Source organism: Microtus oregoni, unplaced genomic scaffold (genome assembly GCF_018167655.1).
Source record: "Microtus oregoni isolate MIOR12 unplaced genomic scaffold, Mior012 000009F_ref0000495, whole genome shotgun sequence".
Classification (NCBI taxonomy): Eukaryota; Metazoa; Chordata; class Mammalia; order Rodentia; family Cricetidae; genus Microtus; species Microtus oregoni.
In genome coordinates, this window is record NW_024543068.1 from 56,619,834 (window position 1) to 56,640,571 (window position 20,738).

General features: G+C 41.3%; 1 protein-coding gene across 2 annotated transcripts in view; it reads right to left on the reverse strand.

Moving 5' to 3' along the window:
- The window catches only part of Cog5 (component of oligomeric golgi complex 5), a 235,607-nt gene that overhangs the window by 7,487 nt on the left and 207,382 nt on the right, over positions 1 to 20,738 (reverse strand). For both annotated transcript variants that reach the window (XM_041657980.1, XM_041657978.1), the window contains 2 exons: positions 19,783 to 20,020; positions 13,353 to 13,429 (listed from right to left, as the gene is read on the reverse strand). In XM_041657980.1, the coding sequence (XP_041513914.1) occupies positions 13,353 to 13,429; positions 19,783 to 20,020 (315 nt within the window). The remainder of the gene's footprint in view (positions 1 to 13,352; positions 13,430 to 19,782; positions 20,021 to 20,738) is intronic.

Below are 20,738 nucleotides of genomic sequence, written 5' to 3' on the forward strand. Positions count from 1 at the left end.
TGAGAACGGTCTGGATGGCATTGGACCATGGGCATGCCTGTGAAGGGTTTTCTTGGATTAACTGATGAGGGAAGACGTAGTGGGCACTGTTTCATAGGAGGAGTCCCATAAGGGCAGCAGAGCGCCCGCATGTCTGACTGTCGAGTGAAATGACCATTTCCAGTCCCTGTCACCATGACCTCCTGCAGTGACAGTGACAGAATAAACTGGAATTAAACCAAATCCTCCTCTCTTCAGTTGCTTTTGTCCTGGTAGTTTGTACTTTGGAACATTTCTGATAATTAGAACTATTCACCCTTCATGAGGTTACAGCTATGAAATTAAACTGATTAAAAAAAAAGGAAATCTATAATCAAAACGTAGTAAGTCATTTTTAATAACCCAAATATCAATTAAACTATCTTATCAAATACAAATAACTACAGATGAGCAACATTATCTAAGCAGTTTAAATATACCATTTCTGGTTAGTTAAAATACCCTCTTCTCTCAGCAACTGCCTTTAACTCAGACCATACTGAGTTGGTTATGCTGACAATAGGTATAATATTCCTATTTTTTATATGTCACATGTATGCCAGATACAGAGAGTGAAAAACTTAGACCTGGATCATGACAGCTGGAAGAGCTGGTGGTGTGGAAGGTTCGGTCTTTACTGCTCCTGGTGACTGTGTTCAGCCTACTCAGCCTCTCATCCCACGGATGAACACATTGGGACACAAAGCAATATTTGATCTTTGCATGCACAAATGTGATTGCTTGACCATCAAAAGAAACTGTGAACTGATGTTTTTGGAAAACAAACACCCAGCAAAACGTGTTTAACACTGTACAAGGCTGAGGGACTGGTTAGCATGGCTGACTATGGAGAGAAAGAATGTTCATGATGGCGGACAGTCTTGGGCCACCTTTAGCCCCTCAACGGTCATTTATTGTGTCCTCGTGACTATCAGGTCAGTCCTTTCAGACTTACCAGCAGCTCCCTCATTCTACCAACAAAAAGTCAAGATGTCATCAAGATAACCTCTGAGGCCTGTAACAAACAGTTCTGCTCTGCCCCAAAACGCACACCTGTGTCCAATCTACAGAAACTTTGTGAAATTGATACCATGTTAGAAGATGGTATTGGGGGCAACCTGAAGCTGTGTTCCTAGACCATGGCCAATTATATTTGGCTTTATTACTCTCATTGAAAATGAATTTTAAAAATTCCTATAGATGAAGAACACAAAGACTAAATAACACCATCAAGTATCACGAGTGAGCCTGAGTAAGCATAAGAAACCAGTGACTTTAAAGACAGTATCTAAAATAGTAGGTTATAAGAGCAGAATAAGAAGGAATAAAGAAAGCTGACAGGAATCAGGAAAAGAAAGGGGCTAGAAAATGTTTAAAGAAACAATGGGTCGGGGCTGGAGAGATGGCTCAGTGGTTAAGAGCACTGACTGCTCTTCCAGAGGTCCTGAGTTCAATTCCCAGCAACCATATGGTGGCTCACAGCCATCTATAATGAGACCTGGTGCCCCCTTCTGGCATACAGGCACACATGGAAGGAATGCTGTACACATAATAATAATAATAATAATAATAATAATAATAAAAAGAAACAATGGGTCAAATTTCCCCATATTAGACACCAGCCCTAGGTACAGGAAGCAAAGAGCTCTCTAAACCCAACCCAAAGAGAAGTTCATCAAGACACACACAGGAAGGTAGCTAAAGCCAGATACAAGTTCAGGGAATGAGACAGGAGGATCTCAGCACTGTTGGGAAGTGGGCAGGGTTAAGTGCTAAGAACAAACTTCCTCCTCAGCCTCCACACATTTGCCCCATTTCATTCTGACAGGAGAGCTAAGCAGCTGGTTTTATCTTCAGCTTCAAAAAATTAAAAGTCAAACCTAAAAGTAAGGAAGTTAATTTTGTGTTTTTTTGTGTGTTTTTCATAATTATTTTTCAGGATATTTTCAATGCAAACTACAAAGGATACAAGGGGTGAAAAGCAAGGAAGGAAGATTAGGACAAACAGAGGGATGGAGGTAGGCAGGGAGGAAACAGCGGGGCACACACACATGGGACGAGCTGTGTTTAGGAGGCTGACCCGGTCTAGCTGTTTTGGCAGTCAGCAACCTGTCCCTTTGGAGCTGTAAGCCACATAAGCTGTCCTTCTGCCAGACCAGAGTTCTGCACTGGTCACTAACAGCTGTCTAAAGAGCCCTGCAAGCAGTTCTGGGTCTGCATCTGCACTGGGCACCGGGCATACACTACCTCCTTCCAGGCAGCACCGCCTGGGCCCTCTCCAGGTGGGACCTGAAGCACCAACAAATTAAAAAAATAATCACCACCTGAAGTGCTTTACAAAAAGAATTAATTAAGGTGCCATGAAAAGCAGAAATTCCATACTGTCATTCTTAGAGATTATTTTAAATATAGCAGCACTTCCAAGGTTACACATTCTAGCCAGAAGGTAGAGTTAATTAGTCAAGTATTAGATCCCTTAGAAAAAAAATGTCTATTTCTAGTCAGGGAAAGTCACATTTAAATGACTCATGGTTTCACAGCTGCCAATTTTCAGACACCCTGTTAAGGCTAATCATGAAATGCAGGACAAGAGGTCCCGATGCTCCTGTCCCCACATCCAGTATCAGTGCTGGTCCCTTTCATGCCACCTGCCACCAAGCCTACCCTCTCCAATTCTGAGCAAAGGGTCTGATAAAGCAGCAAGACCACTGAGTACAATGCTCAGAAACTCCCGAAGAATTGAGTCAGAGAAAGGAAACATGAGCCTACTGTGAGACAGGATGCAGCGAGCCATCCTTCCCGCACAGGACATGGCACTGCTATTGAGAGGACAGACAGATGTCAGAAGTGAGGCTCTCTAGAAGGAGAAAGATGCAGGAGGCTAATGACTTGGAATAAACAGGGGCTCAAAGTTTAGGTTAGAAGGGCTCCTCTCAGTGTTTGTTCCCACCACAGAAGGTAGGGTTTCATGAAGGGGGACTGTCTAGGTCTTCCTGGAGCTCTCCTGGAGCTTCTGGGAGCAGAAGCCAGGAACATGAACTCTTTCAGTGGCAAGAATTTGCCACTAGTCTCTAAAAATTTGCTATTTTCCAAGATAATAGACACAAGCATTCTAATGTTTCTGGACAAAACAGGCATGTCTGGAATAAGAAGCAGGATGGTCATTCCCTGGGGGACCCTCAGCTACTGTAGCCTTTATTGATCTGTTTTTACGGTAAATAGGATTTTTTTCCCATTATTTCTTTCTTAGGAAGTTAGCTATTATATATAGAAATATAAGTGATATTTCTGTATGTTAGTTTTGTATTCTGATATTTTGCTGAAGTGAGTATTAGGTCTCAGGGCTTTCTGATCAAGTCTTTAGAATATTTTAAATATAGGATCGTGTCATCTAAAAATAGGGATCCTTTTGCTTTTTCCTGTATTATTTGTGTCCCCTTTACTTCCTTCTCTTGTCTTGCTGTCCTAGTTATGACTTTGAGCACTACTGAGTAAGAGCAGAGAATGGGCACCCTTGTCTCATTCCTCATTTCAGAGGAAATGCCTTCAGTTTTCCTCATTTAGTATAACGTTGACTAGAGATCTGTCATGTATAGCTTTTGTTATGTTGAAATATATTCCTTTGATTCTTAACTCTCTTCATTAAAGGATTCTAAACTTTGTCAATGGCCTTTTTGTATCTGGGTTGATTATGTGGTTTATTTCCAAAAGTTTATTACTTTGAGTTTCTCTCCACCTAATTTAATGCTGGCTCTTGGCTTGCTGTAAATTTCTTTTATTATATTTAGATATGTTCCTTGTATCTGTCCAAAGACCTTTTTCGTGAAGGGTTTTGGATTTGTCAAAGGCTTTTTCAGCTTTTAATGAGATGATCATTTGCTTTTTTTTTTCTTTCAGTTTGTTTATATGGTAGATTACATTGACAGATTTCTGTATGTTGAACCAATTCTACATCTCTGGGATAAAGACTATTTGGTCATGGTGGAGGATTTTGTGTGTGTGTGTGTGTGTGTGTGTGTGTGTGTGTGTGTGCGCGTGTGTGTTCTTAGATTCAGACTGCCAGTATTTTATTAAGTAGTATTGCATTAATGTTCATGAGGGAGACTGGTCTGTAGTTCTCTGTCTTTGTTGCATCTTTGTGTGGTTTGGGTATCAAGGTAACTGTAGCCTCATAATAGGAGTTTGGCAATGTTCCTTCTGTTTCTGCTATGTGGAATACTTGGGGGAGTATTGGTATTAGCTCTTCTGTGAAGTTCTGGTAGAATTCTGCGCTGAAGTCATCTGACCCTGGGCTTTTTTTTTTGGTCAGGAGACTTTTAATGACTGTTTCTATTTCCTTAGGGGTTATAGGTCTATTCAAATTGTTTATCTGGTCTTGATTTAATTTTGGTATATGGAACATATCTGGAAAATTGTACATTTCTTTTACATTTTCCAATTTTGTGGAATACAAGTTTTTGAAATATGACCTGATGATTCTCTGGATTTCCCCAGTTTTGTTGTTATATCTCCTTTTCATTTCTGATGCTGTTAATTTGGATATTCTCTCTCTGCCTTTTGGTTAGTTTGGATGAGAGTTTGTCTATCTCATTGATTTTCTTGAAGAACCAACTCCTTTGTTTCCCTGATTTTTTTTTATATTGTTCTCCTTGTTTTTATTTTATTGATTTCAGCCCTCATTTTGTTTATTTCCTGTCATCTACTCCTCCTGGGTGAGTTTACTTCTTTTTGTTCTAGAGCTTTCATGTATTCTGTTGATTTATTAGTATGGGATTTCTCCATTTTTTTCAAGTGTGGGCATTTAGTGCTATAACCTTTCCTCCTAGTACTGCTTTTCATAGTGTTACATAAGTTTAGGTACGTTGTACATTCATTTCCTTTGAATTCTAGAAGTCTTTAATTTCTTTCTTTATTTCTTCCTTGACCCAGGCATGATTCAGCTGGGCAATATTCAGGTTCCATTAGTTTGTAGGCTTTCTGGAATTTGTTCTGTTGTTGAATTCTAACTTTAAGTCATGGTGATCCAGTAAGATACAGGGGATTATTCCAATTTTTTTGGTATCTATTGAGGTTTGCTTTGTTACCGATCATGTGGTCCACTTTAGAGAAGGTTCCAAGAGGTGCTGAGAAGAAGGTATATATATTCTTTTGTGTGGAGGGAATGTTCTATAGGTATCTGTTAAGTCCATTTGAGTCATAACATCTGTTGGTTCTCTTATTACTCCATTAAGTTTCTGTCTGGCAGACATGTCCAGTGGTGAGAGTGGGGTGTTGAAGTCTCCCACTATTAGTGTGTGGGGCTTGATGTGTGATTTAAGTTTTAGTAATGTTTCTCTTACAAATATGGATGCCCTTTTATTCGGGACATAGATGAGGAGAATTGAGACTTCATCTTGATGGATTTTTCCTGTGACAAATATGAAATGTCCTTCTTCATCTCTTTTGACTACCTTTAGTTTGAAGTCTATTTTGATAGCTATTAGAATAGTTATACCAGCTTGTTTCTTAGGTTTGTTCGGAAAATCTTTTCCCAACCCTTTACTCTGAGGCAATGTCTTTGAAGTAAGAGTGTGTTTCTTTTATGCAGCAGAAGGATGGATTCGGTTTTCATATCCAATCTGTTAGCCTGTGTGTTTTTATAGGTGAATTGAGTCCATTGATATTAATGGATATTAATGACCAGTGATTGTTAGTTCCTGATATTTTTGTTTTTGTTGTTGCTGGTGGTATAGAGTGTGTTTTTCCCTTCTTTGAGATTTGCTGTGCTTTCGTGGGTGTGACTAACTTCCTTGGGTTGGGGTTTCCTTCTATTACTTTCTATAGGGCTAGATTTGTGTATAGCTATTGTTTAAAATCTGGTTTTGTCTTGAAATATCTTGTTATCTCTGTCTATGGTGATTGAGACCTTTGCTAGGTATAGCAGTCAGGGCTGTCATCCTTGGTCTCTTAGTTTTAACATAACATCTGACCAGGACCTTCTGGCTTTAATTGTTTCCATTGAGAAGTCATGTGTAATTCTGATGGGTCTCCCTTTATATGTTACTTGACTTTTTTCCTTTGCCTTTGCAGCTCTTAATAGTCTTTCTTTATTCTGTATATTTCATGTTTTGATTATTATGTGGTGAGGAGACTTTTTTTTGGTCTAGTCTATTTGGTGTTCGGTAAACTTCTTGTATTTTCATAGGCATGTCCTTCTTTAGATTGAGACAGTTTTCTTTATTACTTTGTTGAACATATTTTTGTGCCTTTGAGCTGGACTTCTTCTATCTATCTCTATTATTCTTAGGTTCGATCTTTTCACGCTGTACCACATTTCCTAGATATTTTGTGTTAAGAATTTGTTGGATTTAACATTTTCTTTGACCAATGAATCTAAATCCCCTACCGTATCTTCAATGCCTGAGATTTTCTCTTCCATCTCTTGTATGCTGTTGTTAATGCTTGCATCTGTAGTTCCTGATTTACTCAGCTTTTCCATTTCCAGAAATTCCTTCATTGTGTTTTCTTTATTGCCTCTATTTCAATTTTCAAGTCTTTTCTTGAACTGTTTCCTTCACTTGTTTATCCTTTTTTTTTTTTCAGGGTTTCTCTGTAGCTTTGGAGCCTATCCTGGGAACTAGCTCCTGTAGACCAGGCTGGCCTCACAGCGATCCACCTGTCTCTGCTTGCCGACTGCTGGGATTAAAGGCATGCACCACCACTGCCCGGTGTGATTGTTTTTTTTTTTTTTTTCTTTAAGGGATTTATTGACTTCTTCTGCCTTTTGTTTGTTTGCTGTTTGTCTTTCTTCCATTTCTTTAAGGGAATTTTTCATTTCCTCTTTAAGGGCCTATATCTTCTTCATAAAGTTATTTTTAAGCTCATTTTCTTCTGCTTCATCTGCATTGGATGCTCTGGTCTCGCTATCACAGCACCACTAGTTTCTGTTGCTGCCATACTGCTCTTTCCTTACACTGCCATCTACCCATCTTCTACCCCAATCAGTGCAGCTGTGGCCCACAGTTCCAGTGGTTGTTCTTCCTCCAGGTTCAGGTAGGGCCTGTGGCTCCATTGGTCACTGATGCAGTGGAAGATGGTTGGGGGTGGGCACAAAGGATGCTGTTCCCTGGTCACTGGGGCTTCGGTAGGAGGGGTTGGGGCATGGGATGTGCCCCCGGGGGTTAGGACCGAGAGAGCAGGGCTGTCCAGCCAGGAGTTCAGACTCACCTCTTCCTCCAGTCCGCGTGTATATGTTCTAGTCTAAGTTACTTCATAGTGTGTAAAATAGTTTCCAGGATGTACCTTGCCCTGACAGACTCCATTTTACAAACAGATTTTTGACTCCCATTTTGAGGATGGAAGATAATTACATGCAGGGTGGACTCACAAACACCATCATCTATCCAGTACGAACCATGCAACACAGCTAGATGACATTATCTTAGCAGTAGAAATTTGCTAATTTATCAATGTATGAAGGTCAATTGAGACTTCAGGGGCATATGAGTACATTAAAATTATATCAGCAAAACCAAGCCCAAGAACTTATCAGACAGCCAGACCAAAAAGAGGATGCAACTCCTTTACCTGTATTTCATAAAATGGTCATCACAGGGGCCCACACCAACCCATCATTTGGTATCTAGAGTATGCACCAAGGAATGACAGGCAGAGAAGTCTCAATTATCCCTGGGCTGTCAGCTCAGTCTTCCACTGTTGACACAGCCATCCACATGCATGCCCCTCTGGACTTAGACCTGCTGTTCCTGCTGCAGACTGGGTTCTGTTCTTTTGTCTCTGCAACTGGCCACATCTTTAGTTTCAACTCAAACTCTTTCATGGTTTGAACTCTACAGCAAAGGCTTCTTCCTTAAGGCTGGTTTGGACTTGTTATCTTATTAATATATGCATTTATGATATATGAAATTTAATAATGCATTTCAATCCATCAACTTCTAAAAGCTCTTGTACTACTACTGTTGCTAACTTGTATTCTTTCTTTAACTCACACACACACACGTGTGTGTGTGTATGTAGATCTAGAGATATATTCATTGTATCCTGGGCATGGTGTGATATGAGAGTTAATATTAGTAAAAAAGGAGTAAAAGAACCTGCATTCACCTCAGCCAGATTATTGAGGTAGGTAGATTATTTGGCAAATTGATGCTATTGAAACCAATGCAAGTCATAGATTATTGTTATTCAATAAATTCTGACACTATGGAAAGACACAAAGTGTCCTTCTCTGTTTCTAACATAAGGTGCTCATGACAGAATCCCTACATTTGACCACAATATGTATTTACAATTGTCACATTTAACTGACAAACTATTCCCTTTATTAACATGTGCATGGCTTTACCTGATTAGATACAGCAGCATTGATATGGTCAATAGATCAGGGCCTTCAAAAACCCTCACTAGCCAGGCAGTGGTGGCACACACCTTTAACTCCAGCACTTGAGAGGTAAAGGCAGATGGATTTCTGTGGGCTTGAGGTCAGCCTGGTCTACAGAATGAGTTTCAAGACAGTCAGCCAGGGCTGTTACATAGAGAATTCATGTCTCAAAAAACCAAACAAACAAACAAAAAAGAAAAGCCTTCGTATCCCTGCAATGAAAACCAACACAAAGGAGCGTTCTATTTTAGTTACTGATGATGTCCCTTTCCTGAACCTGCTCTTTCTCTCTCGCTCTTTTCTTCCCTGCCCTTTTGCTAAAAGCTTCAGCATAGCACAGTCCCATTCCCTGGCTGTTTTTACTGATCTATGAATCCCAGATAAGAAGAAGGTTCCAGCAAAGCAGGCAGTAGACATCAGGAACAAAGTATCCCTTCAGGAGGCGAGGTGAGGTGTGCTGAAGGGCAGGTGTGCTGAAGGGCAGGTGTGCTGAAGGGCAGGTGTGCTGAAAGGTTGTATCTCAGGCTTTTCTGTGTCAGCTCACAGATGGACACTGGCATCTACGGTCATACAGCATCTGGTGCTCAGGGGTTAACTTCATGCTGCACAGAGGCAGATGAGAATGGGGTCTTGACAGTTCTGACATGTGTGTCATGTGTAGAAAATACAAAGCCTCTAGGGGCAGATCAGGAATGTCAGGATTTTTCTGAGGCAGCATTCTGCCCAAGTATGAAAAGGGTTTTGCTGCCCGAGGAACTCTAATGGAGACAGCAAAATGCAAATGTATGCAAGAACCTCGCTGGCTTAATTAACTGGTCCACTGATATTACCATCAGAGAGAGTGCCTAGGGGCACATGGCAACGTGCTGTGTGAAGGGAGAGGGTGGGAGGGAGGAGTAGGCTCTTAACTGGAGAGGATCTGTCTGTCAAGGTCTTCCTCCCTTGCAAAGAGGTCCCTGATGCCCTCCCCAGCCCCACTGCTTCAGAATGAGGTCTTCTGTGGACTCACACTACGCCCGAGGTACTGTTTGGCTTGCCTGCCCCAACCTTGTTAGAAAATGTTTTAATGGATGTTATATTATTCTTTAGCTCTTCTGTTATCTCTAGATGGGAAAACAATGTAGGAAATTTAATAACAAAAATTATTGGTTTTTCTCACTAAAAAAAATAAAGCTGAGGCAGGAAATTTGAAAAAGAAAAAAACTGACAAGGTTTTGATGGCTCTTCTTTTTTCTCTTCTCCACATAAAACACATAACAGTCTTTACCATATATCAGAGCTCTCTCTCTCTCCCCCCCTCCCTCTCTCTCCCCTCTCTCCCTCCCCCCTCCTTTCTCTCTCTCTCTCTCTCTGTCTCTCTCTCTCTCTCTCTCTCCCTCCCCTTCTCTCCTGCCCAGACCCACAGAGGACCTGGCTCAGGTAAGAGAAGAGAGTACATCATAATAGAGAGCATGGACACAAGCTGCAGGCATGGTGTCAGGAGACAGAATCTTTTTTTTTTTTTTTTTTTTTTTTTTGGTTTTCTGAGACAGGGTTTCTCTGTAGCTTTGCAGCCTGTCCTAGAACTAGCTCTTGTAGATCAGGTGGGCCTCTAACTCAGAGATCCGCCTGCCTCTGCCTCCCGAGTGCTGGGATTAAAGGTGTGTGTCACACCCACCCCCCACCCCCCGCCAGGAGACAGAATTTTAGAGCCCACATCTTCCAACTGAAGCAGAAAGCTGTTGTTTTTTATCTTTAGCACACTGGCTGCACTTGATCCTAACACTGCCTCAGCTACTGACTGTGCCTCACAGCCTCAGCATCTCTGCTGAGGCCTTCATGCCTGCCATTGCCATCTCAGCCACCATGAAAGGAAGCAAATGTTGTTTTAAGTCAGTCTCTATCTTTTTATTTTACCAATAAAGACTTGGGAGCCAAATGCTGGGATGAAAACCTGCTAGCTCAGAGAGGCAGAGAAAGAGCTAGCTGACCTTCTTCCTCTGTATCATCTCAGAAAGAGATGCCTCTCCTTTCCCATCTGAAACTAATACTCCTCCAACTGGATGTCCCTCCCTTCCACTTCCTGTGCCTGCCCCCTTCTACTTCCTGTGCCTGCCCTCCAACCTCTTGACTTCCCCTCACTCTTGATAGTTAAATCCAGTCAACTGGTTCTTTGCTCCACCTCTTGACCTATGGTTGATTTTATTTAAATGATGCAACCTCAAGGTTCACAGTGTGATCAAATATACTGTAACAAAAAGCAGAGAGAGCTCACTGGGAGTGGTGTGAGGCTTTAAACTCAAGCCTGCCTCCAGCAAGGCCATACCTGCTAGCCTTCCCAAACAGTACCACCGACTTGGGACCTCACATTCAACTACCCGAATTTATGTGGAGGGCATTCTCAGTTAAACTACAAACAGCAGTCTGTACTCATAAGAGAGCTTATGTGGAGGGCATTCTCAGTTAAACTACAAATAGCAGTCTGTACTCATAATACAATGCTCTTGTGGCTGGGTCAGTGAATGTTCCGAGTACATCAGTCCAGTATCCTTTGATAAAGGTCTGAGAAAGATACTGGAATGACATTCATTTGCTGTAGTAGGACTAGGGTCTTGTTTTTGATAATCCCAAATTCCATGTTTAGGTTTTATTGTGTGTATATTAAAATGGTGCTAATCTTAATATTTGTGAGATAGGGAGTAGATCAGAGCTAAAGACCTTTGTGGAGCAGACCCAGGGACATTTACAGAAACAGGACTGAGCCAACGACCTAGGCCAGAGAAGGCTTGAGACAGCAAACTCTATAGGAGCAGAGCAAACCCCAGGAGTCCCTAGTGACCTCAGGAACATGGAGTGACCAATGGGCTGACTGAAACTATGGCCCTGACTGCACCATGAGGAGCAACCATCTGAGCCTTGGATCTACTAGCACCTGGAAGATCAATCAGCAGAGTCACATTCAGCCCCAACCACACCAATTAGAGGAAAAGAGGAGTAGACAAGGTAAGAACACACGCTACACTGCAAAGAGCAACACGACACCAGTAAAAACTAGTGACCCTACAACAGCAAGACTTGAACAACCAAATATAGATGAATCAAAAGAAACTGATCTAAAAAATAACTTTAGAAGAATGTTTGAGACCCTTAAAGAGGAAATAAAAAATTCCCTCAAAGAAATGGAGGAAAAGACAAACAAAAATATTGGAAGCCATGATGTACTCTCTCTCCCTCTGGAGCCATAAATAAAAATAAACCTTTCCTTGTATAAATTGCTTTTGTCATAATGCTTTATCACAGCAAGAGGAAAGTCACTAATAAAGTGTACTACCATCTTTCTCAAAGTACATGATTATATAATTCATTCAGTATGGCTATTTTTGAAGACAAAACAAATAAATGATAAACTGGTAACCCTGGGATCTAATCTTTCAACTTAGAGCAGAACTAGAATCTAACACACTACTTAGAGATTTATTTATTTTTAAAGATCTCAGCAGGCACAAACAAGGTATTTGAAAAATATACACGATCTCATTTAGGTCAAGCGGTGGTGATGCCTTTAATCCCAGCACTTGGGAGGCAGAGGCAGGCAGATCTTCGTAAGTTTGAGACCAACCTGGTCTATAAGAGCAAGTTCCAGGACAGGCTCCAAAGCTATAGAGAAACCCTGTCTCGAAAAACCAAACCAAACCAAACCAAAACAAAACAAACAAACAAAAAAACCAAAGAACAAGATCTCACTTAGAGTTTTCTTGCAATCATGGACGTATGTGCAGTGATTATCCACTGCAGAAAAAGCAAAATTCAGTCCATGATGCTGGCAATGAAAACAAGAAAGAAACTCTAAAGCACATGACCGCTGTCAGCAGCCCTGGCTTCCTACACGGCTACTACAGCAGCTTGAGGACACTGGAAGGACACACACCCACCACACTAGTTTCCAGAACTGAGTCAAGGTTCAGACAGCTCACGCTGCCTTATATTTACAGAAATACACCCACACGTCATTAGGCTTTTGGATATTTGACTAGTTTGTGACAAAGCCTTCTTTCTATGTAGCAAGCTATACTCACAAAATTGTTGTTTATTAATTAGATCTTTCCAGTCTATAGGGTTAGCCATATTTTTAGTATGGATATTTTCTTTTTCGTAAACATGAAGCATTTGGAATCCTATTTTACGGAATGAACAGCCATATGCACAGGACTACCCTACCTTCTAGCATCTACTACTGAGGTCATAAAGCTACTACATGTTTTCAGAACAGCATCCAGTTGTGGAAAGGGCAGATCCACTGGTTAAACTGCTATATTATTACATCACAAGTATGAACTAGCTAACTGTTACTCTTTGTTGTTGTTATTTTTTGGAGACAGGGTTTCTCTGTGTACATCTAGCTGTCCTGGATCTCAATCTGTAGATCAGGTTGGTCTTGAACTCACAGAGATTTACCTGACTCTGCTTTCTGAGTGATGGGATTCACTCACTTTTAAAACTGAACTGTAGGGAGTCTAACCCTAAATTTGGTGCTCAACTGCATCAGTCTGAGCTCCCTAATTCATTCCCTAAGTTCTTCACTGAGCTTGGTTTTAGTCAATAGTTGTGTTTGTTTATATTATGTGATACTTTTAGGAGTAGACTGGATTTAAAATGTACATGAATAAATAAAATTTTCAGAAAAAAAATGCCTGTATTATAATGTGCTTCCTAGAGTTTCTCTAAGAATGGGAAGTTAGAGAGTACCCATCAGCTCAGCCTGCAGGTTATAATTCAAAAAGAACCTCCCCCAATGTTATTAGCTACTGCATATAATCTTACATGGTTTTCTAAACAAGATCTTTTAGGACGATCATCTCATATATGCAATGCTACAGTAAAAAATGAATGTTGACAATTTTATATAGCTTAACCTCAATACAAAGAAAGGACCACCTGCTCGCAAGACGGTATATAACAAAGAATTAGGTCTTACCTGAATGACCTCAGCATTCGATAGGACTTTCCCAAATCAGACACCCTTCTACAAAGTGGACCCACAGCCAGCTCCATCTGAAATATGAAGAGATAGACCACAGCTTTACATGGCAGACTCTGAAAGTCAAACTTGAGAAATACTCTAGGTCAGTTTTCCTTTGTTGTGATTAATACCCGATATAAACAATTAAGAAAAGAATGACTTATTTGGGTTCATAACTTCTGAGGTGCCAGTCCATCATGGTGAAGGTCTGGTGGGGCAGAATCGCTCACCCAATGGTGGCCAGGACACAGGGAGAGAATGCCTGTGCTGAGGGAACCCCTCCTCATCTGGCCCCAGTTGTGGATGTAGACTTACATCCAGGGCAGGTCTTTCCCTCAGTCAGTCCTCCCTGGAGACACCCTCCCAAAACTGCACTTTACTAACTCGTAGGACATTTTCAAACCAACCAAGCTAACAGTTTGACCATTACCTTACCTCAGCTCTCAAAAGTTCTAAGTCTTTGTAAGCTTAATGTTGACTGGCTGTGAAACACGTTCTGGAAGCCACTTAAATTTATTAAAAGATAAAGACTTCAATGACATTAACACTGCCTTACCAAAGAGGCCCAAGATGAGATTATTTCTACGCTGTTAAGAGGAGTGTTGGGAGCAGTGAGCCCCCAGATCCTGAATTTCTTGTAATCCCCTGATCTGAGTGCCTACAGCTGCTCTGAGCACGAGACCTTCAGGAGTTCCTGATGGCAGGAGAGTGGTTTCTGGGGGGTTTGGCTGGGGCGTGGCTATCTCTATATAATCTGCCCCTAAACACAATAAAGGGGGCATTCTTGGGGAATTCGAGGATGACCCGTGTCGCTGTCTCTCTGTCTGTATGTGTCTGTGTATCTTAACCTCCAGCCCTGTAGTGAGGAGCGGCGGGGCTGCGTCCCGCCACCCGGCTAGCTTTACCCGAAATAATTACATGGAAACTGTATTCTTTTAAATACTGCTTGGCCCATTAGTTCTAGCTTCTTATTGGCTAATTCTCACATCTTGATTAACCCATTTCTAATAATCTGTGTAGCACCACGAGCTGGTGGCTTACAAGGGAGATTCTTAACCTGCTTCCTTCTCAGAGAGGAGAGGCATGGCATCTGTCTGACTCGGCTTCTTTCTCCCAGCATTCTGTTCTGTTTTCTCCGCCTACCTAATTTTCTGTCCTACCAAAGGCCAAGCAGTTTTCTTTATTAACCAATGAAACAACAGATAGAAAGATGACCCTCCTCCATCACAGCCCCCTTGCCCGAAGCTTGCAAACTGGGTAATAGCCCTCCGAGCGGCAGATGCTGGGGTATGGTGCGTGGCAGAGGAGTTCAAATTATGTCTGACTTGGGAAAAGAAGGTTTTCTAGACTATGTACTTTGTATTCTACATAGCCATGGCAACTCTCTATGTACTCGATAGAACTGATGAGAATTTTCACCAGTCAGCATGGTCAAAGTGATTATAAAGTTCTAGTTCTGGGGATTTCTGTGTCACAAAAGTGGCAGAATTCCAAACTACAATCAATATAAGGGAACCCTGAAGGAGTTGCTTAACTCTTAGTTTTACCTTTGCCATATGTCAAATGAAGGTGGTGATATCTACTTAGTAAAATAACAAAAATTAAATGAATAATCTCCACTTGCACGACATATAAATACTTAGTCATAAAGTTAGTGTGACACAGGTGGCTCAGGGCTTAAGAACGCGGAGGAGGATCGGAGCTCAGTTCTCAGCACCTACACGGCAGCTCACAACTGCTGTGAACTCCAGTTTCAGAGATGTGGTACTTTCTTCTGGCCTCTGCAGGTACTAGGCACACATATGATGTGTATACATATATGAAGGCAACAGCTCAAACACATATAATAGGTCTTAAAATGTCTGAAATTATCAGTATTTAATTTTTTTCTCATTTATACTATTAACTTAATCTGCCCTTATACAAAAACTAGTAAAGGCTGGTTTCACTTCTTTTTACTTTTCTCCTTTGACTTGAAATTCTACTTGACAAGGACTGGCTCCTGGTTCTTTATCTAGTGCATGCTCATGCAGATTATCTGCACTGTGTGGCACTGAAAAAACTGGTCCTCCATGCTGACAGAGATGTGCTGCATGGTGAAGGCCAGTTTAGAAGATTGCTGAGAACAGGCCATTATCCCCTGATGGTGCAGTATCTTTATTCAAAAAAACAAAAGGAGGCCAGATGGTGGTGGCACACGCCTTTAATCCCAGCACTTGAGAGGCAGAGGCAGGTGAATTTCTGTGAGTTCAAGGCCAATCTGGTCTACAAGAACTAGTTCCAGGACAGCTAGGCTGTTACACAGAGAAACCCTGTCTCAGAATAAAATAAAATAAAACAACAACAACAACAAAACAAGAAACACAAGGAGAAGGAACCATCACAAGGCTCACCATCTTTATGAAAAGCTGTTCAAAACTCCTTGTCGATGTGGACCACAAAGCCCAAATTAATCAACCATTTGCAAACCATGTTCTACTCCCTACTCTTAGCCAGGTACCAAACCATATGTTGGGATAAGATGGAGAATTAGAAGTAGATTCTTTCCTTCAAGAATTCTCAAATTTAGTGAAAGGGATTTTTAAAAAATGTAACTTTTCAATAAGATCACAAATGTGTACATGTTTACATGCAGCCACAAATATACGTACTTTATGATTTTTGTTGAATGCTCATTGTATTACTGACATAAATACACATATGTATATAAATATACAAGCAATTATTACTAGGCAAAATGATAGTCCCTTTGAGAATGCCTATGCCTGCCTGTACCGAGTGCTGAGACAGGGCAGCTCCCTCGAGATGTTTTAGTGTTAGTGTTCAGGTCAGTGTCCCTCTTCTGATACAGAAAATTCAGAATAAATACCAAAGATTCAGTATAAACATACACACGTTAAGGGGAAAATATTACATGGTTGGAAAACTCTAAAATACAGAAGACTAAACAAACAAAAATTTAAAGAAAAAGCCAATATTCTTGCTGACGATCCAAACACGACAGCTGGGAACCAACACACTCAACAAGACAGGGACGATGGGCTGTTCTGGAGCCCTGGGTAGTGAGTAAACCAGACGGAGTTCTGGTTTCCTTCAGAGTGGAAAATCATTTTCCACTGAGCACAATAAACATGTACTCTGCGTGGCCTCTGACATGCTGATTCTATCCACACCACTAACTGCCCTGTGCATATAAGGGTTTCCGAGTGCGTGGAGAGCACATCGTATTCTGTGATACAGTTTCATGGCATATTTTAGTCATTTCCCCTCCTCCCCCATTACCCTTGTGGTTCAGTGTTGTCAAAGATCAAACCAAGCAACCTTTGACCTAGCTCTGGAGTAAGACTAAATCCTAAAATAATTAAATAGCTGAGGCAAAGTTCCTATATGAAAGATCATCATCACCTAAAATGGTTGTGAACACAGGAGATTTCGACGATACAGGGCACTTTCAAAAGGTTAAATGTTTAAGATGAATTTTTAATCAAAAAAGGATCCCAAGGAGACTGAAGAATCATTTCCCTTTAAACAATGAAGTTAATGTTTAAAAAGGGAGTGTTCTGCTAGAGGAGTCTGTAGAGCTCCAGATGGACACCGAGGCTGCTCCCTGCCCTGCTGCTGCTCCCTGCCCTGCTGCTCCTCAGTACCCACCAGGCATTGTTAACCACAGGGCTCATTTAGATGTGTCAGGGGCATTCTTGCCCTGACAATGCTCAAGATAAGAAAAGGTAAGAAGAATCAGAACCAAATGAGAAGTTTGCTTTCTTTTCTAACTATACATTTTTGGGCAATGTGGGAAAGATAAAAATGTATACTTAAAGGGCGGCAGAAAACTTATAAATAGAATTGCTAGGAGTACCACTAAATAATTTAATTCCAACTTCAATAGCTGTCCTTTCCCTCAGAGAAAAAAGAGACAAGCGGGGCGGAGGGGGAGACGGAGCTGCAGTCTGCACTGTGGGCATATCAGCCATGAGTGGGAGTCAGCAGGACCCTGGGGGCCTTGGACAAGTGCAGGGCTTTTTGAACTGCTGTGTGATTAGTGTAGACACAGAAGCCATGTGGTCCCAGCAGGAAATTAATTACCTGTAGGAAACCACCTCATGCTCCTGACCTACTTCTTCACTGGCCTTGTGTTGGGCACTTCCCTCTCTATGAGCCCTCCAGATGGCACCCTGCAACTGGGCTTTCTCTGCACAGGTGCTTCTGAGGCACTCAGGACGCTCTGGAGAATTCTTAAAATGCTTCATTGTTTGTCTTTACATCTAAACATTATGTCACAATCCTCCCAAATTCTTTCTACTGATCCTTTCTTGAGCTCTGCTCATGGCTACACAGCAGGGACTTTGATCACAAGAACCCTTGCCAAACCCACAGAGAATTGTGTGGTCTGGATTCTAGTAACCTCAGTGGCCATGTTTAATTGTGATTACAACTTGATTGGCTTTTTAATAAAGACCACTTAAAAGGTTACAGTCCCCAGCTGATGCCTGTTGGGCACAGAAATTTCAGAGAAATGTTATTATTTGGACTAACCCAGACAAACAATTCCAACCAAACAGGACTTTGGGGAACGTTTGCTAACACTACTGGCCACAAATAGGTGCTTCAGCATCTCTTTCCTGCACTGTGGCTAAGATCTGAGCCAGGCTAAGCGGAATGGTGGGATCAAAAACTGGAACACACCATGCTGTCGCAAACCACGGGTCAGTCACAGGTGCTGAGGCTCAGCAGAGAGAACTCTGTGTGTGTGTGACTTTTCTGAACAGAAGTTAGTAACAGAAACTGATGAGTTCCATTTATCCTGACGGGGAAGTGGTTTCAGAAAGTAATGTGTCTTAAGAAAAAGGGAATGTAAATATAACTCTGAGGGCTGTAGCTTTGGGAAGGTGGAAGCTCACACCACCACTGGAGGCTGTGCACCCTGGGGTACTAGCTGCAGTAGGGTGCTGTAAAGGACAAAACTTGCCATCTTTCAAGAGAACACAATCATTAAAATAAACCCTCCACCAGCAAGCCTCTCTCCTACAGCACTCTCCTTCTGGCCAGCGCCTGCTCAGCCACCACTCTAATTGGACTTGAAGTGCTGCCTCCAGGAAAGTGACTCAAGAGCCAGCTGGAGAAGAATGCAAATGAGCTGCTGGGGGAGGGAGCCTAGCAGGGAGGAAGACAGAAAGAAAAACAAAACCGAGGAGGAGAGAGGAAAAGGGGAAAGACCCATTAGAGAACAGCTTACACACAATATTTTTAAGGAATATGATAGGTTGTCGGACACACAGACACAACTGTTTCCATAAAGTCATTGTTCACAGACAGAAATGAAGGCAGCAAAAATGGACAAAGTTAAGACAAATTAATAGGAGCATTTAATTATTTCTTTTCTCACATGTGGCTGCTAGAGGGACCATTCCCAAAGGAAGACTCTTTTTGTATGGACTAGTAGTTTCACAGACATCATTTTGGGGATGAAAATAACTAATTGCTGGATCATTATAAGCAAAGAGAATAGTTTCTGAAAGCCAGGTTTTTGTCAGCTGTTTGTGTTGTAAGTGCGCTAGGGTGTGGGAGCATCTGGTAGTCAACATCCTGAGCAGGCAGCCCAGGTCCTCTCCCAGTCACACACTGACATTAGTATTTATCTTTATAAGCAAGGAGGATCTGGCGGACTAATATGAAGACTCCATTGGAGTAACTATTTAGATCAGTAAAGCTAACAGTTTTGAAAGGGTTTAAGAAATGGATTCACCCTTAACATATAAAAGAGAATCAACTGTTTCTGAATCTTCTAAGGAAACTGGGTGCTTAGACTGTTTTTTCTTTGCCTCTGATTACTGAAAGGTAATGGGGGAAAATCAGATAGCTTTAGTAATTTTGAGGCTAATCACAGAGGTGAAGGGTATTGTATTTAGTGGAGAGTCCAATTAATCAGACTGTATCTGCCAGGCAGCCTGCTCATCTCACTGAGGAGGGACGCTCTCGAGAAGACCACTGATGGGCTAGAGTTCTTCCAACATGCTATTCCTTTCTGGCTCCTTGAAAAGTCAGCTCACTGCTCTATAATTTTTGAGCAAAGTCGATCAGTTATTGTTATGGCTCTACTGGATGATAAGATAGGAAGGATGTGAACTGCTGCTCTTCTGTGGCACAAGACATCTGCCTTAATCCCGAAGGATCAAAGATGAGGGATGATAATTTTGTTAAAAAGAAAGAACAAAAATAAAACTCCTAAAATATTTTAAAACTCTTCTGTATAGCCAATTAATTTCAAGTGAGTTTTCCTTTCTCTTTTGCTGCATAAATAGCTAAGACACTAGCGTTTTAGGTATTTTTTTACATAATAGGTTGACAGTGAGGCTCAAATCCTTGGAGCAATGCATCAACTTACCTGCGCAAAATCAGTAGCAAGTCGCATTTTTCCACCTTCACCAAGAGGTCTTACGAGACTGGCATTACGGATAAAAAGTTCAATGGCTCTTTGGGCAATAGCTTCAGTGTTGTCAAAGACAAAATCCAAACATTCAAAGTGCTTAAAATAGTCATTCATAACTCTGGCAATGAAACCTTGTAGCTCCTTCATGTACAGAGAACAAGGAACATCAGGCTTTCCTGAGCTGGGTAATGACCTATAAAAGAAAAAAAAAAGCCATTTTCAGCATCAATCCATAAAGCTACAATCTTGTATATTTTCACCTCTGGTTATTATTTCAGTCCTGTGCAATTTTCCCATTAATGGTATAAAGACACCGTTTTGCTTTGTTTTGTTTTGCTAAGAGCTAAAGAATGTAAAACAAAGCTTAAATTATATTCTTAACTTTGTGTTTAGAACCTATGAGGATTACTGAAGGAATTTCAGGACACACTGACCTAAAAGATTAAGAATAAAAGACAGCTATCTGTCTTAGATGAATCACACTGGCCTTTCAAGGTTTGACCCCGCTCCCAGCTCGCTGTCCACTTCCATGTTTTGCCCGGTAAGTAAATATGTCAATAACAGATTCCGAAATGACATTTTGCACTTTGCAAGGGCAGAAACTGCTTGGTGGCAATCTCTGATCTCTCAGTTGATCACATCAGTCCAATGACAGCACCATGACAGAGGAATCAGTTGTGTAACAATATGCAGCATGCAATTTTTCCCTCCAGATGAGGATGTTTGGAAAGGCTTTAATTTGGAACAGCAGATGATACCAGCTGTGCTCCATGATATACTATTTATAACTTATAAATGTTTACAACTGCCCTTTAAAGAATATATTCAAAGAATATGAAATATTTATAGGGAGGAGTTAGACCAAAATTAGAAATCACCTGATCCTAGCTAATAGATGAGATCACTGACTA